Below are 15,000 nucleotides of genomic sequence, written 5' to 3'. Positions count from 1 at the left end.
CTTCGGGGATCCCGACCTTGGACCACCGCGCCTACGTCATGAAGGTCTTCTTCCCCGGCGTCGTCGACCACCCCATCCTCGCTGACCCCAAGGTACGTCGGGTCAGAGGTCAACTTTTCTTTTTCAGGAGTAAGGGTTGGGTTGTTGATTTTATTATTTTTTTTCTTTGTGAGGGTGTATGTAATGTAATGTTTTTTTCTTTTCTTAATTTTCCTCTTGTTAATTTTGAGGGTTTATTATTTTTATTATTTTTACTATTATTACTATCATCGTCAGTCACCACCATCCTCATTCTCATCATCACAATCATCACCACCACCATCACCATCCTCCTCATCATCACCGCCACCACCACCATCGTCATCATCACCATCAGCATCACCATCACAATCACCACCATCCTCATTATTATCACAATCACCACCATCCTCATTATTATCACCACCAACATATCATCCTCATCATCACCATCGCAATCATCATTACATCGCTATCCTCATCATCATCACCATCACAATCACCACCACCACCCTCATCATCATCACCACCACCCTCCTCACCCTCATTACCACTCCCTCCCCCCCGTCCCTTGGTCTCGCGGGCTTTCTTCCAGCGGAAGTCGGCGCCCCCGTCCATCACCCCGAAGCCAGGATTAAAAAATCGCCATTACCCAAAATGGGCGAGATGGGCGCCATGCATATTCATAGGCGATTATTATTATTTTTGGGGGCATTTTTTTTTTTTTTTTTTTGGGGGGGGGATGTGCATTTTTCTTGAAGATTATATTGTCGTTTGATTTATGGCGGGGAGTGTGTGGGAGGTGTGGTCTTGGAGGAGGAGGAGGGGGGGGGGTAGGTTAAAAGGGGAGGGTCTTTGCTTTGATTTCTTTCTTTCTCTTTCTTTCTTTCTCTTTCTCTTTCTCTCTTTCTTTCTTTCTCTTTCTCTTTCTTTCTTTCTTTCTTTCTTTCTCTTTCTCATTCTCTCTTTCTTTCTTTTTCTCTTTCTTTCTTTCTTTCTTTCTTTCTTTCTTTCTTTCTTTCTTTCTTTCTTTCTTTCTTTCTTTCTTTCTTTCTATTTCTCTCTCTCTCTCTCTCTCTCTCTCTCTCTCTCTCTCTCTCTCTCTCTCTCTCTCTCTCTTTCTTTCTCTCTCTCTCAAGCACGTCAACCCCCCACCCCCTCCCCACTTTCCTTTGCATAGAGCACAAAGCGATTCCTCTATCGCCCGCCCGCACGCCCACCCACCCACGCCCACGCCCACGCCCGCGCCGATGACACTAACCACTCAGCTGGACACCATAAATATTAATTATCCCGTGGGCTATCAGGCAGCAGAGGTGTGTGTTATTGTAGGCGGCTGGTAAGTGGTATGTTAATGTGGGATGGTGAGGGGGGGAGGGGGAAGGGAGGAGGAAAGGGTGGAAAGAGGGTAGGAGGAAGGGTGGAAAGGGGGTAGGGGGGAGGGGGGAAGGAGTGGAAAGGGGTTAGGGGGGGAGGGGAGGTGGCTGGAAAGGGACAGGGGAAAGGGGGTAGGGGGTGAGAATGGGAGGGGAAGAGGGGAATCAGTTGGTGGGAGAGTGGAGAGGGGAAGTGGAAAGGCGTAGGTGGGTGGGGAGGGGAAGGGGAAGGGTGATAGTGGGAGGGGAGGCGTAGGGAGGCTTGGGAATCAGTGGGTAGAAAGAGTTGGAAAGGGGAAGGTGGAGGGGGAATCATGGGGTGGGAGGGGGGAAATGAAGGACGGTAGGAGGAGGGGGAAGGGGAGTAGGGGGTCGTGGGGAGAGGTATCAGACGAATGTTGGAAAAGGGGAAGGAAGGATGGTAGAAGGGCATTGTGGAAGGGTATAGGGGAAGAGGTTAGTGGGGAAGAGGGGGGGGAAGGACGAGGCTTACCGTGGGGTGGAAAGTAGTGGGGGGGAGACGAGGGTAGAGGGAGGGGAAGGGGGAAAGCTGGTTTCACTCCCGTCTCGCTATGCAGGGGGGAGAAGGGGGAGTAGGGGGGTGGGGGGGAATCCTTGGGAGGTGTTTGTTGTCCCGTCTCGGGGAACCTGGGAGATGTCCAAAGGAAGGGGGAGGGAGAGCAGGACAAAGGACCCCTCACACAGAAGGAAAACCCGACGGGGAACAGAAGAAGAAGAGAGAAATGCAGATAAGAATTATCTCAATGTATTCGAAGTCGTCCCTCCCCCCTCCACCTCCTCCCCCCCTCCCCCTTCCTTCTAATATGCGCACGACAGAAGGGGCGGCCGGGGAGGAGGGAGGAGGGAGGAGGGGGTATGAGTCGAAGGAGGGGAGGGGGGGGGCGGGGAAGAGGATCCTTTGGCCGTGTCCGACGCCTTTGGACACAGGATGCGCTTATCTGGTGGCCCTTGAGGTGACGGGGAGCAGGCGGGCCGTCGGTGCCCTGGTGCGGGTGCCTTCGCTCGGATAACACCTCTTCCTTGGCCCTCCTGCTCCTGCTCCTCCTCCTTGGGCCCTGCTCCTTGGCCCTCCTCCTCCTACTTCTACTTTTGATCCTCTTCCTCTTCTTCCTCCTGTTCTTATTCCTTGGCCCTCCTCCTTCTACTCCTGATCCTCTTCCTCTTCTTCATCCTTGGGCCCTGCTCCTTGGCCCTCCTCCTCCTACTCCTGATCTTCTTCCTCCTCCTTGGCCGTCCTACTCCTACTCCTCCTAAGGCCCTACTCCTTGGTCCTACTCTTACTCCTGATCCTCCTCCTTGGCCATCCTCCGCTTTCTCCCATTCTCTTATTCTCTTCATTGGCCCTCTTTCTTGTCTCTTCCATAGAAAGAGAACGAAGTGGATAGATAGATGAAGAGATATAGATAGAGATATATAGAGACAGACAGATAGACGGAGAAATAAAAGAAGGATTTCTGCCAGGGATGAGAAAGAGAGAGAAAGAAATGAAGAAGAAAGAGAAAAGGGAGAGAAATAAAAGAAGGATATCTGCCAGGGATGAGAAAGAGAGAGAAAGAAATACGGAGAAAGAGAAGAGGAAGAGAAGAAAAGAAGGATTTCTGTCAGGGATGAGAAAGAGAGAGAGAAAGAAATACGGAGAAAGAGAAAAGGGAGAGAAATAAGAGAAGGATTTCTGCCAGGGATGAGAAAGAGAGAGAGAGAAAGAAATAAAGAAGAAAAGAAGAAATTTACGAACTCCGAGAATCGACAGCCATTAAATCGTGTTCTCGGTGTTTTATGGCCTACTCTGCGTATTAAAGGATTTTTTTCCACCCTGTAGCGTGATAATTATCCCCGTGAGGACGTAGCTTGGGTGGGGAAGGAGGGGGGGTGAGGGGAGAGTGGGGGTAGGGGGATGGGGGAGATTCCTTCCTTCGGCCCGCCATTTTTTTATTGGAAAAATGTGCCATGTTTTTTTTTTCGTCTGTCGTTGTTTTATGTATTTTTTATTATTGTTTCGTATTTTGTTGTCTTTTTTTGTTCTTATTATTTATTCCTCTTAAGACATACATTTTCTTTTTCTCTCTCTCTCTCCCTCACAAATACGCAAAGTATATTTTTTCACCTTATTACCCTATTCATCATCGTTTTATCTGCATTTCCCCTTCTTCTTCCTCTTCTTTATTGCCGTCTCTCTCCTTCCCCCGCTTCCCTCTCTCCATCTCCACGTCGTTCCTTATATCCGGCGTTCGCTCTGACGGAAATCGCGAACGGCAGGTAGAGTGTCTGTCGGTTGGAGCGGACACCCGACCTCTCGTCTCCCGGTCGTCTGGAGTCGGTCGGCGGCGTCGGTGCTCTGTCGGGTCGGGTCGGGTCGGGTCGAGTCGGGTCGGGGCGGGTCGGGTCGGGTCGGGTCGGGTCGGGTCGGGTCGGGTCGGGTCGGGTCGGGTCGGGGGGGGCGTACCCGGAACCCGACGTCGGGGATGAGGCTGTTGGGAAGCGGTCGGGGAAGGTTGTTTGGGTGTTTGTTTGTTTGTTTTGTGATGCCTTCCGTTCTCTGTTTTTTGTCTTTCTGTCTCTGGCTCGCTTTTTTGGTCTTTTCTTTTTTTTCTTTCGCTTTATTTCTCGATTTTCTCCCCTTTCTGTCTCGTTTTCTCTCCCTTGCTCTCTTTTTCTATCTCCTTAGACCTCCTCCTTTGACCTTCCCTTCCTCTTTTCCCTCTCCCACCCCCTTCCACCCCATCCTCCTCTCCCCCTTCCCCAATCTCTTTCTCCCTCTTCCCATCTCCCTCTTCCTCCCCTCCCCCTTCCCCTCTCCCTTCCCTTCCCCCATCCCTTTCCCCCTCACCCCTCTCCATCTCCCCATCTCTCCCTCTCCCTTCCCCTCCCTCTCCCCATCTCTCCCTCTCCCTCCCCCACCCCATATAAGCCGAGCCCCACTCTTATCGGCGCGACAACCCGTACCCATTTGCTGCCCTGATAGATGGCGCTCTTCACGCCCTCGGGCACTGGCTGCATATGGCGCCGTCTCCCCTCCCCCCCTTCCCCTTCCCCTCCCCCTCCACCGTGCCATTACCCTCCCTTCTTACCCCTCAACTTCTACTCTTCTCTCTTCTCCTTGCAGTCGCGTCCTTTCGCTTCTCTGTGGTATCTTTTGTTTGTTTATTTCTCTTTCTCTTTTCTCTCTCTGTTTCTGTTTTCTACTTCCCCCTTTCTCTCTTTCTCTCTCTCTCTCTCTCTCTCTCTCTCTCTCTCTCTCTCTCTCTCTCTCCCTCTCTCTCTCTCTCTCTCTCTCTCTCTCTCTCTCTCTCTCTCTCTCTCTTTCCTTACTTCTCTCTTCTTCTTCTTTCTCTCTCCCTCCCTCCCTCCTCTCTTCCCTTCTTTTCTCTCTCCCCTTTCCCATCTTCCCCCCTCCTTTCCGGATATAACCTCTTCCCTCCTACCCATCCCCTTCCCCCTCCTCCCTCCCCCTCCCTCCTCCCCTCCCTCCTTCCCCTCCCCTCCCTCCCTCCTCTTTCCTCCTCCCTCCTCCCCTTCCCTCCTCCCCTCCCCCCTCCTCCTGTCTTAGCCGGTCCAGCATTGCATTCCAGCGGTTGGTCTTGCAATGATATCTAAGTGAGCGAGATAAAACGATTGCAACAATAGGTGGGGGGAGGGGGGGAGGGGATTACCTTGCTTATCGTGATGGTGAGTGCGCGGCTGAGGGGGGAGGGGGAAGGGGAAGGGGTGAGGTAGTGGGGATGGAGTAAAGGGGGGAGGAACTCATCCTCTTCTCTCTCTCTCATTCTCTCTTTTCCTCTACTCTCCCTTTTCTTTTTCTTCTCTGTACTTTCCTCTCCTCTCTCTTTTCTTTTTCTTCTCTGTACTTTCCTCTCCTCTCTCTTTCTCTCTTTTCCTCTATTCCTCTATTCCCCCTCCTCTCTCTCTCTCTCTCTCTCTCTCTCTCTCTCTCTCTCTCTCTCTCTCTCTCTCTCTCTCTCTCTCTCTCTCTCTCTCTCTCTCTCTCTCTCTCTATCCTCCTTCCCTCCTCCCCTCCTCTTCCTCTCCCTCTCCCTCTCCCTCCCTCTATCCCCCTCCCGCCTCCCCTCCTCTACCTCCCCTCCTCTCTCACTTTCCTCACTTCCCCATTTTCGATAAACACAAGTCCTTCTGGCTCGCTTCCGGCCGCCGGGGAGAAAGGCTGTCCAGGTATCCGGAGAGGATTCGCTGTTGGGGAGGGGGAGGAGGGGGGGGGAGGGGGAGGTGGGGAGGGGCTAGGAGGAGGTGGGAGGGGTTAGGAGAAAGAGGGAGGGGGAAGGGGAGAGGAGGGAGAGGAGGACAAGGGGAGGGAGGAGGGAGGGGTAGAAGGAGGGAGGGAGGGAAGAGGAGGGAGAGGAGGACAAGTGAAGACCAGGGAAGGGGAGGGAGGGAAGGATTAGGAGAATGAGGGAAGAAGGAGGAGGAAGAGGAGGAGGCGGACGACGAGAAGCTAAGAAAAGCAAGAGGAAGATGAGGAGGAAAGTAGAGGAGAGGAGTGGGAAGCAAGGATGGAGTTGGGAGGAGGAGGAGGAGGAGGGGAAAGGAGGGAAAGGGGGGGGGGGGCTGCATGATGATGGACGTTCATCCCGGCTTTGCGAAGGGGGATCCAGTGTGGCACGTTATTACCCCGAGTGGAAGGAGGGAGGGAGAGACAGAGAGGGGGGAGGAGGGGGAGGGGAGAGGAGAGGAAGAGGAAGAGGGAGGGAAGAAAGGAGGAGGGGAAGGGAGGATGAGGGGAAGGAGGGAAGGAGAGAGGGAGGGAAGAAAGGAGGAGGGGAAGGAGGGAAGGAGGAGGGGAAGGAGGGAAGGAGAGAAGGAGGGAGAAATAGAAGGAAAGGGGGAAGGGGAGAGGGAGTGAGAGAAGGGAAAGGAAGGGTGGGAGGGGAAGTTGGCGTAGTTTATTGGTCTTTCCTCTTTTTCCCCTTCTTTCTCTCTCCGTTTTCTCTCTAGTCCTTTCTCTCTCCCGTTTTATCTCTTCTTTTATATCTCCTCTTTTCGTTTTACTCGTGTCATCTCCCAGTCTTTATGCCTCGTTTCTCCCTTTCGTTGTGTCTCCTCTCTTGCTCTTCGCTTCCCTGTCCTTCCCTTCTTTATTCATTTTCCCCTTCTCCTTCCTCCCCTCCTTTATCCAATTTCCCCCGCTTCCTCGTACTAAATGTTCGGAAGTGGAAAATAAAAGCAGTGATTGAGAACAAGAGGGAAAAGTTAAAACAATTAAGAAGGTCAAGAAGAGCTGGGAGGGAGAGGAACGAAAGAGAGGAAGAAGCAAGGAGAGAATGAAAAGGGCGAGAGAGGGAGAGGAACGAAAGAGAGGAAGAAGGAAGGAGAGGATAAAAAGGGCGAGAGAGGGAAAAGAAGAGAGAGAAGAGAGAAGGAGAGAATCAAAAGGGGCGAAAGAGGGAGTGAGGGGACGAAGGAGGGAATAAAAAGAGCGAAAGGAGGAACGAAGAAGAGAGAAGAAGACAACAGAAGACACAAGTGAGGGAGGAAAGACGTAGAAAGAGACGCAGACCGAGAATAGAGAGTGCGGGAGAGGGAGAAGAGAGGAAGAGACAGGAAGGGAATAGAAAGAGCGAAAGGAGGAACGAAGAAGAGAGAAGAAGACAACAGAAGACAACAGAAGACACAATTGAGGGAGGAAAGACGGAGAAAGAGACCCAGACCGAGAATAAAGAGGGCGGGAGACTGAGAAGGAGAGGGAGAAGGGGAGAGGGCGCCGGAATAAGAACAAGGTGTATGTACATCTCTCACTCGGTTAATTGTCTCTACGGGCGCGGCTGTCTACGCCCGTGATTTATTATCGGCGGTTCGGATATTCTCTTCTCTTTCTCTTTCTCTCCGTTTCTCTCGTCTCCTCTCTTCTTATTATTATTCTTCGTTTTCTTTGTTTTACTTTGTTTTTTCCATTTTCTTCGCTTCGTCTACTTTTTTTCTCACTATTCTCTCCTTCACGTTTGTATTTTTCTTTTCTCCTCCTTCTCTCTCTCTCTCTCATTTTCTCATTTTCTCATTCTCTCTCATTTTCTCATTCTCTCTCATTTTCTCTCTCTCTCTCTCTCTCTCTCTCTCTCTCTCTCTCTCTCTCTCTCTCTCTCACTCTCTCTCTCTCTCTCTCTCATTTTCTCATTTTCTCATTCTCTCTCTCTCTCTCATTCTCTCGATGATAGCCAGCCGACAAAAAGTAGATGAAGATAGGATTATTGAGAAAGAGAAGAGAAAGAAATAAGAGAGAGGTGGGGATTAGAGGGAGAAGACAAGGATGAGAGAGAGAGAGAGAGAGAGAGAGAGAGAGAGAGAGAGAGAGAGAGATATAAGAGAGAGAGAGTATATATATATAAGAAGAAATATATAAGAGGATGAGAGAGAGAAAATAACAGAGAAGATAGAGATATATAGAGAGAGAGAGAGAGAGAGAGAGAGAAAGAGAAAGAGAAGAAAGAGAAGAGAAAGAGAAAGAGAAAGAGAAAGAGAAAGAGAAAGTTAGAAAGAGAAAGAGAAAGAGAGAAGAGGATGAGAGAGAGAGAAGAGGATGAGAGAGAGACGGGGGGGGAGATGACAGAGAAAGAGGGAGAAAATGACAGGGAGAAAAGAAAGAGAAAGAGAAAGAGAAGAGAGAGACACAGGCGGGGGGGAGGGGGGGGGGGTGTCGTGAATATTCATTGTGATTCGTCCGGGGTGAAAACGGCGCCGGTGTTTATCGCGGAGGAGGAGGAGGAGGCGGCGGCCGGGGCTGGGATTTGGGTATGGAAGGAAAACAGAGATCCCTCTCACCAAATTAATCCCGCCACCGAACAGCATCTCGCGGTAAATTTGGAGAGAGGGAGGGATGGGAGGTGGAGAGGAGGGGGTAATGGGAGGGGGAGGAGAAGGATGGAAGGAGGGAGGTGGAGAGGGATGGGACAGGGAGGGATGGGAGGAGGATGGGAGGGGAGGGAGGGATGGGAGGAGGATGGGGAGGGAGGTGGAGAGGGATTTGAGGGGGAGGTGGGTAATGGGAAGGGAGGGGAGAGGGATGGGAGGAGGGGGAAAGGGAGGGAAGGAGGGGGAGAAATGGGTATGAGTGATGACGGGTAGGAGGTGGAGGAGGGGAAGATTGTGGGAGGAAGGGGAGAGGGAGGGAAGAGAGTGGGAGACATGGGGGAAGGGAAAGGGAGTGAGGGGGATGGAGAGAGATAGCAAGGGGAGGAGATGGATGGGGAGGTGGAGGATGGGAAAGGAGCAGAGGAGGGGGCTGGAGACGGAAGAGAGGGATGGGGAGGTGGGTAGGATGTGCTAAATGGGGAAGAGGGAGGGGGAGGCGAAAGTGGCCGGGATAGCGTGGGTGGAGAGTCCATGTTGATTGCGTGGGGAGGCCTGCTAGGGTAGGGGGGAGGGATAGGGAAGGTGGACGAGGTGGGGTCAGGGGAGGGAGGGAGGGAGGGAGGGAGATAGGGGGGGTAGGGAAGGCGCTGGAGATGTGTGAAGATCTTGTATAACTTGTTTGACTTGATCATGTGCCGTATTTCCCTTTCTTTCTTTCGAAAATTAAACAGAGTATATATGGAAGCCTTTTCCATGAATATAAAAGTGATATAGTTTTTTTTTTTTAACGAACGGGAAGGGATGTAAATAAATAAAAAAATAGAATGGAAAAGCTTGATTGGATATGGTAGGGGGAGGGGGAGATGGGGGGGGAGGGTAGCGTGGGCGTGAAGAGAGCACAACGCCCAATACATCACGCGTTTTGACACGATCGTAAAGCGCTCCGCCCACGCCCGGCGAATAACGCCCGCGGCACTCTTCCCAGCCCGCCCGTGGCCCCCTCTCTCGCTGGCGCTGGCAGTGGCACCCGAAAATGTCTCAATTGCCACGCCCGCGCGCCCACAGGTGTGCATGTGCAGTTCCGGGAGTCATTAACCACGGGCGGGACTTAAAGAGACAGATGATTTAGATTGGATTAGCAGGGGCAGGGGGAGGGAAGGGAAGGGGGGAGGGGGAGGTGTAATTAGCCCGATGAAGAGCCTCGTGTTGTTAGGGGAAGGGTGGGGGAGAGAGGGGAAAGGTGGGGGAGAGAGGGGGAAAGGGAGGGGGGAGGGGGAGGGTAAAGTAAAGGGGAGACCGATCATTACGTTGCCGCCCTTGAGCGTGTCGTTAAAAAGTGTTTTGGAGGGACTGTCGCGCCGCCTGCGGGATGATGGATCGTCCAGGGGGCCAGGCGGCCTTCTCGCCCTCCCCCCGCACCTGCCCTCTCTCTCTCTCTCTTTCTCTTTCTCTCTTTCTCTTTCTCTTTCTCTTTCTCTTTCTCCTTTCTCTTTCTCTCTCTCTCTTTCTGTCTCTGTCTCTGTCTCTCTCTCTCTCTTTCTGGCCTCTGTCTCTCTCTCTCTCTCTCTCTCTCTCTCTCTCTCTCTCTCTCTCTCTCCTCTCTCTCTCTCTCTCTCTCTCTCTCTCTCTCTCTCTCTCTCTCTCTCTCTCTCCCTCTCTCCCTCTCTCTCCCTCTCCCTCCATCTCCCTCCCTCCACCCTCCTCCCTTCTGTCCCCTCTCTCCTCTCTCCCCCTCGTCTTTTTTTCTCCCCTCTTCCCTCTCCCCTCTTTTACCTCCATTGGTCCTTGTCCCCTTTTTGCGCGTTCCCTTTCCTCTGCCTTTCCAAGTTTCCTCTCCTCTGATTTCCTCGCATCTCCACCCCTTTCTCCTTTTTCTCTCTCTCTCCCTTTCTCTCTCTCTGTTCCCCTTTATGCTAACATTTCCCTGTCCACCTTACGCTCTCCGGTCGCCAGCCACACCCTGTCCTGGCCGCCCTTCCGCGCCCACCCGCCCACGCCCACTCTTCCACGCCCACCCTTCCGCGGACCCTTCGGTGCCGCTCTGGTCCCTGGGGGCGGGTAATCACGCCCACTCTGGCACCTTCCTTTTGGCACTCGTAGTCTCTCTTTCTCTCTCTCTCTTCTCTCTCTCTGTTCTCTGTTCTGTTCTGTTCTGTTCTGTTATCTTCTTCTCTTCTCTCTCTCACTCTCCCTCCCTCCCCCTCTCTTTTAATATTTTTCTTTTCCTTCCTTTTCTTCTTTTTTTCTCTTTCTTTTTTTCTATCCTTCTCCTTATCTCTTTCTCTCCCTGTCTCTCCCCTTCCTTATCACCCTCTGCCCTTCCTCTTATTCTCCCTTTCATTCTCCCCTTTAGACAAGAGGGGGGAGGGGGAGGAGGGGGAGGAGGGGGCGGTGGAGGCAAAGACGTCAGTAAGATTTTAATTCCAGGTGTTGAGCCCAGGTGATGGATGCTCCCGACCCTAAGATGGTGGTGGTGATGGTGATAGTGACGGTGTGGGGGATGGTGATGACGTTGATGTTGATTGCGGTGGTGATGATGATGATGGTGATAATGATGATGATGATGATGGTGTGGGGGGGATGGTGATGGTGTTGATTGCGGTGGTGATGATGATGGGGATGATGACGGTGATGGTCATGGTGATGATGATGATGGTGTGGGGGATGGTGATGGTGATGGTGTTGATTGCGGTGGTGATGATGACGGTGGTGGTTATGGTGATGATGGTGGTGATGTTGATTGCGGATATAATGATGATGATGATGTTGAATTCGATGATGACTATGATTTGGATACCGATGATGGTGGTGATGGTGATGATAGAGTGATGATTATGATGACGACGCCCCAAACGGGTCTTACTTTCATCCCCCTGTGAATATCAATCTCATCCCCCCCCCCTCCCTTTCTTCCCGCAGGCGCGCGCGCACGGCCCCCGCACCAACTACGACGTGGCCATGCTGCAGTTCGAACAGCTGATCGGCAACAAGCACTTTCTCCTGTCCTTCATCGACACCCTGGAGTCTCAGAAGTCCTTCAACATCAGAGACAAGTGAGTCCTCCTTGCTCCTCCTTTCTTTGCCTCCTCCTCCTTTGATGCTGCTTCTTCTTCTTCGTTTTCTTTTTCTTTTTCTTTTTTTTTTCTTCTGCTTCTTCTTTAGTCTCGTCGTCGTCGTCCTCCTCCTCCTCCATATCTTCATCGTATTCTCCTCTTCATACTTCTCCGCCCCTCGTATTTTTTCTTCTCGCTTCTTCTTCTTCGTCTCACTTTTTTCTTCATCCTTTTTTTTCCTCTTCATTCTTCTCCTCCCTCTTTTCACCCTTCTCCTTATCTTCATCATATTCTCCTCTTCCTCCTCCTCCTCCAACTCGTCATCTTCGTCATCCTCCTCTTTCTCTTCTCCCATCGGTTGTTCGTTGATTTTGTTGTATCATTATTATGATAATTATTATTAACCCTTATATATTATTAGCATTATTGCTGTTGTTATTGTTAATCCTTAGTTATCATTATTGTTGTTGTTGCCAATAACATATTTTTATTGATCTATTATTACTGATGATGAGGTTGAGGATTATAACACTATTATGATCATTATTGATGACATCCTTACCTCCATCATCATCATAATCATTATCTTCCGCCCCTAACTCCCCTTTTTCCCCCCTTCCCCCCTCTCCCCCCAGGGTGAACGTGGCGTCCCTGGTGACGGTGCTCCTGATGGGCCGCATGGAGTACCTGACGGAGGTGTTGCGGTGCCTGATGCTGCGGCTGGTGTCAGCGGCTGCGGCCACCAAGCACCCGCAGCTGATGCTCCGCCGGACAGAGAGCGTGGTCGAGAAGATGCTCACCAACTGGCTGGCGCTCTGCATGTACGGCTATCTGAAGGTGGGTCGGCGGTTGTAGGGTTGTAGGGTTGTTAGGGTTGTGGGGTGGGGAAGTGTTGTGGTAGGAGGTGTGGCAGACGTTATGGTTTCGAGGAAGGGGCGCGGTGGTAGATTTTGTGAATGTTAGTTTTTTTTTTTTTTTTTTTTTTTTTTTTTAGTGTGAGGAAATTGGTAGATTGATAGATTATTGTTTTATACGAATATACATGTATATATATTTTTTCTTTTTTTCTAGGTAAGGAATTTTTTTTATTGATTATTACTTATTGGGAGATTTCTTTTATCGATTCCACACACATAGTATATCAATTTTGAGTATTTTTACATAAAGAAAATAGAATAAAATGAACTAGAATAAGCTAAAATCCGCCATAATATTCATAAGTCCAGATTCCATGACATTAACCATCTCTCTCTCTCTCTCCCCCATACCACTTTCGCCCCACCCCCTTCCCCTTCCCCATTTTCGCCCCCTCCCCCTTCCCCTTCCCCTCCCCCAGGACGACGCCGGCACCGCCCTGTTCCTGCTGTACAAGGCCATCAAGCACCAGGTGGAGAAGGGCCCCGTGGACGCCCTCTCCCACGACGCCCGCTACTCTCTCTCGGAGGAACGCCTCCTCAGGGAGCAGGTCGACTTCAGCCCTGTGGTGAGTAGCCGATTCGGCCCCCCCCCTCCCCCTCCTCGTCCAACTCCTTATCTTTATCCTTGTCTGTATCCTTATCCTTATCCTTATCCTTATCCTTCTCTTCGTCCCCTCACCTCGTCCCCTTATCCGTCTTCTTCTCGTCCCTCGTCCTCGTCCTCGTCCTCGTCCTCCTCCTTCTTCCCCTTCTCCTCCTCCTTCTCCCCCTACTCCTCCACTTCCTCCTCCTCCTCCACTTCCTCCTCCACCTCCACCTCCGTCTTCTTCCTCTCCTTCCTCTTACCCCTTTCCTTCTTCCACATTTTCTTTCCCAGTCTCCTCCATCCCCTTTCCCTTTCCTCTATCCCAATTCCTATTCACATTCCCATTCTTATTCCCATGCCCATTCCTAATTCCCAATTCCTTATTCCCTATTCCCTATTCCTTATTCCCTCCTCCCTCCTCCGTATTATATATATACATATCTATATATATTTTTTTCAAATTCCTATACGTGTTCACTACCCCCTACCCCCCCTATTGCTTCATCAGCTTCTCGATGCTTCGGACAGACGCCTCATTTGCTTCACTTGCTTCACTTGCAATAATGAGGAGAATAATGGATTGGTTAAAACGTAGCTGTTTTTTTTTTTTCTTTTTCTTTTTTTCTTTTTTCCTTTTTTTTCTTTTTTTTATTTCTCTTGCATTTCATGTTCCGAAGGTCATCGAAAAGCGATGGGGATAAAAAGGGAAAAATGTTAGAATCCAGTTTTTTAAAAAATATTTGCTTGTGGGCGTACTTACCTGCTGTTTAAATGGAATAAATACACACGTGTTTGTTCTCCTAATATTGGTACATCTTATACATAACTGCTGATTTATTACATACATGCAAACCCAAGACCTAAAACAAACATAAACATAAACAAACACAAACACTTACACACACACACACAATCACACACACTTACAGACACACACACACGCCACGACCCATAAAACCTAAACCTTAACTAAATAATAATAAAACAACCATATTTATAAAATAAACATCACACCCCCCCACTCCCTCCCTCCACCCCCACCCCACACAGCCCACCTCCCTCCAAAATAGACCAAAATTCAAAAAATTCACAGACACCAATAACACCTTTTTCCTCCCCCACTCCCTCCCCCTCCCTCCTTCCCCCTCTCCCCTCCCTCCCTCCTTCCCCCCACACCACCCCACTCTCCCCCAAAAAGACCAAAATTTAAAAATTCACAGACACCAATAACACCTTTTCCTCCCCCACTCCCTCCTCCCTCCTTCCCCCCTGGCCAAGAGGAAGTAGAGTCCCCCCCCCGGAGAGTCTGCAAAGTGTGCTTGCTGGTGGTGCTTGCTGGTGTTGAAGGCGCTTGGGGAAGGAAGGCACGGGACCCGCTTGCGCTAAATCATAGTGGGCTTTGTCTAGAATTTTTTTTTTTTTTAAGAATTAATGCTTCAGGGTGTTTTTTTTATGTTGTGTTAGTGTCGTTATTGTTGGTTTGTATTTTAAGTTTATTTTTTTAAATATTTTTTTGTTTTTGTTTCGTTTGTTGTCTTTTTCAGTGTAGATTTTTTTATTATTATTAATTCTCTGTGTTGTTTGTTTATCGCCTTTTTGGCCGAGGGTAAGGCGTAAGAGGAAGGAGGAAGGAGGAAGAAAGGAAGGAGATGAAGAGGAGGAAAGGAGAAAGGAAGAGAAGAAAAAATTAACGATGTACTGTTATTCTTGCAAGAAGGAAATAGGTGAGAAAGGGAGAGAAAAGGAGAAAATAAGAAAAGGGAGGAGGTGGAGAATCAGAGAGAGAAAGAGAACGAGAACGAGAAGGGGAAAGAGAGAAAGAAAAAAGAGGGAAAGAGAAGGCTTGAGAACTAGAAAGGGAATGAGACGGAGGGAGGGGAAGGAAGGGAAGGGGGAGGAAAGAGAGGGAGGAAAAGAGAGATTATTTTTTAAATCCTCTTGCTCCTTCCCCCTCCTACTCCCACTCCCCACTCCCCACTCTCCCCCTTCCTACTCTCTCTCCCTTCCTACTCTCTCTCCCTTCCTACTCCCCACTCCCCACTCCCTCCTCCTTCCCACTCTCCCCACTACCCCCTTGTCCCAGTACTCCCTCTCTCTTACTACTCCCCACTCCCTCCCCCTCTGCCTCCCACTCTCCCCCTCCCCACCCCCACTCCCTACTCTCCCACTCCCTCCCTCCCCTTTCCCCACTCCCTCCTCCCTCCTCTTACTCCCACTCCCTCCTCCTCACT

At 50.5% G+C, this 15,000-nt stretch overlaps 1 protein-coding gene across 1 annotated transcript in view; it reads left to right on the top strand.

Annotated features, from left to right (window-relative positions):
• The window catches only part of LOC113812829 (plexin-B-like), a gene marked incomplete at its 3' end in the record, with an annotated part of 515,634 nt that overhangs the window by 483,204 nt on the left and 17,430 nt on the right, over nucleotides 1–15,000 (top strand). The window contains 4 exon segments of the mRNA XM_070128405.1: nucleotides 1–92; nucleotides 11,133–11,266; nucleotides 11,902–12,103; nucleotides 12,603–12,749. The exon segment at nucleotides 1–92 is cut by the window's left edge and continues 51 nt beyond it. Coding sequence (XP_069984506.1) covers nucleotides 1–92; nucleotides 11,133–11,266; nucleotides 11,902–12,103; nucleotides 12,603–12,749 — 575 coding nt within the window.

The sequence above is a fragment of the Penaeus vannamei genome, chromosome 12 (assembly GCF_042767895.1).
Source record: "Penaeus vannamei isolate JL-2024 chromosome 12, ASM4276789v1, whole genome shotgun sequence".
Lineage (NCBI taxonomy): Eukaryota > Metazoa > Arthropoda > Malacostraca > Decapoda > Penaeidae > Penaeus > Penaeus vannamei.
Note: the sequence above shows the minus strand (reverse complement) of the source record. Positions and strands in the feature narration are given on the sequence as shown.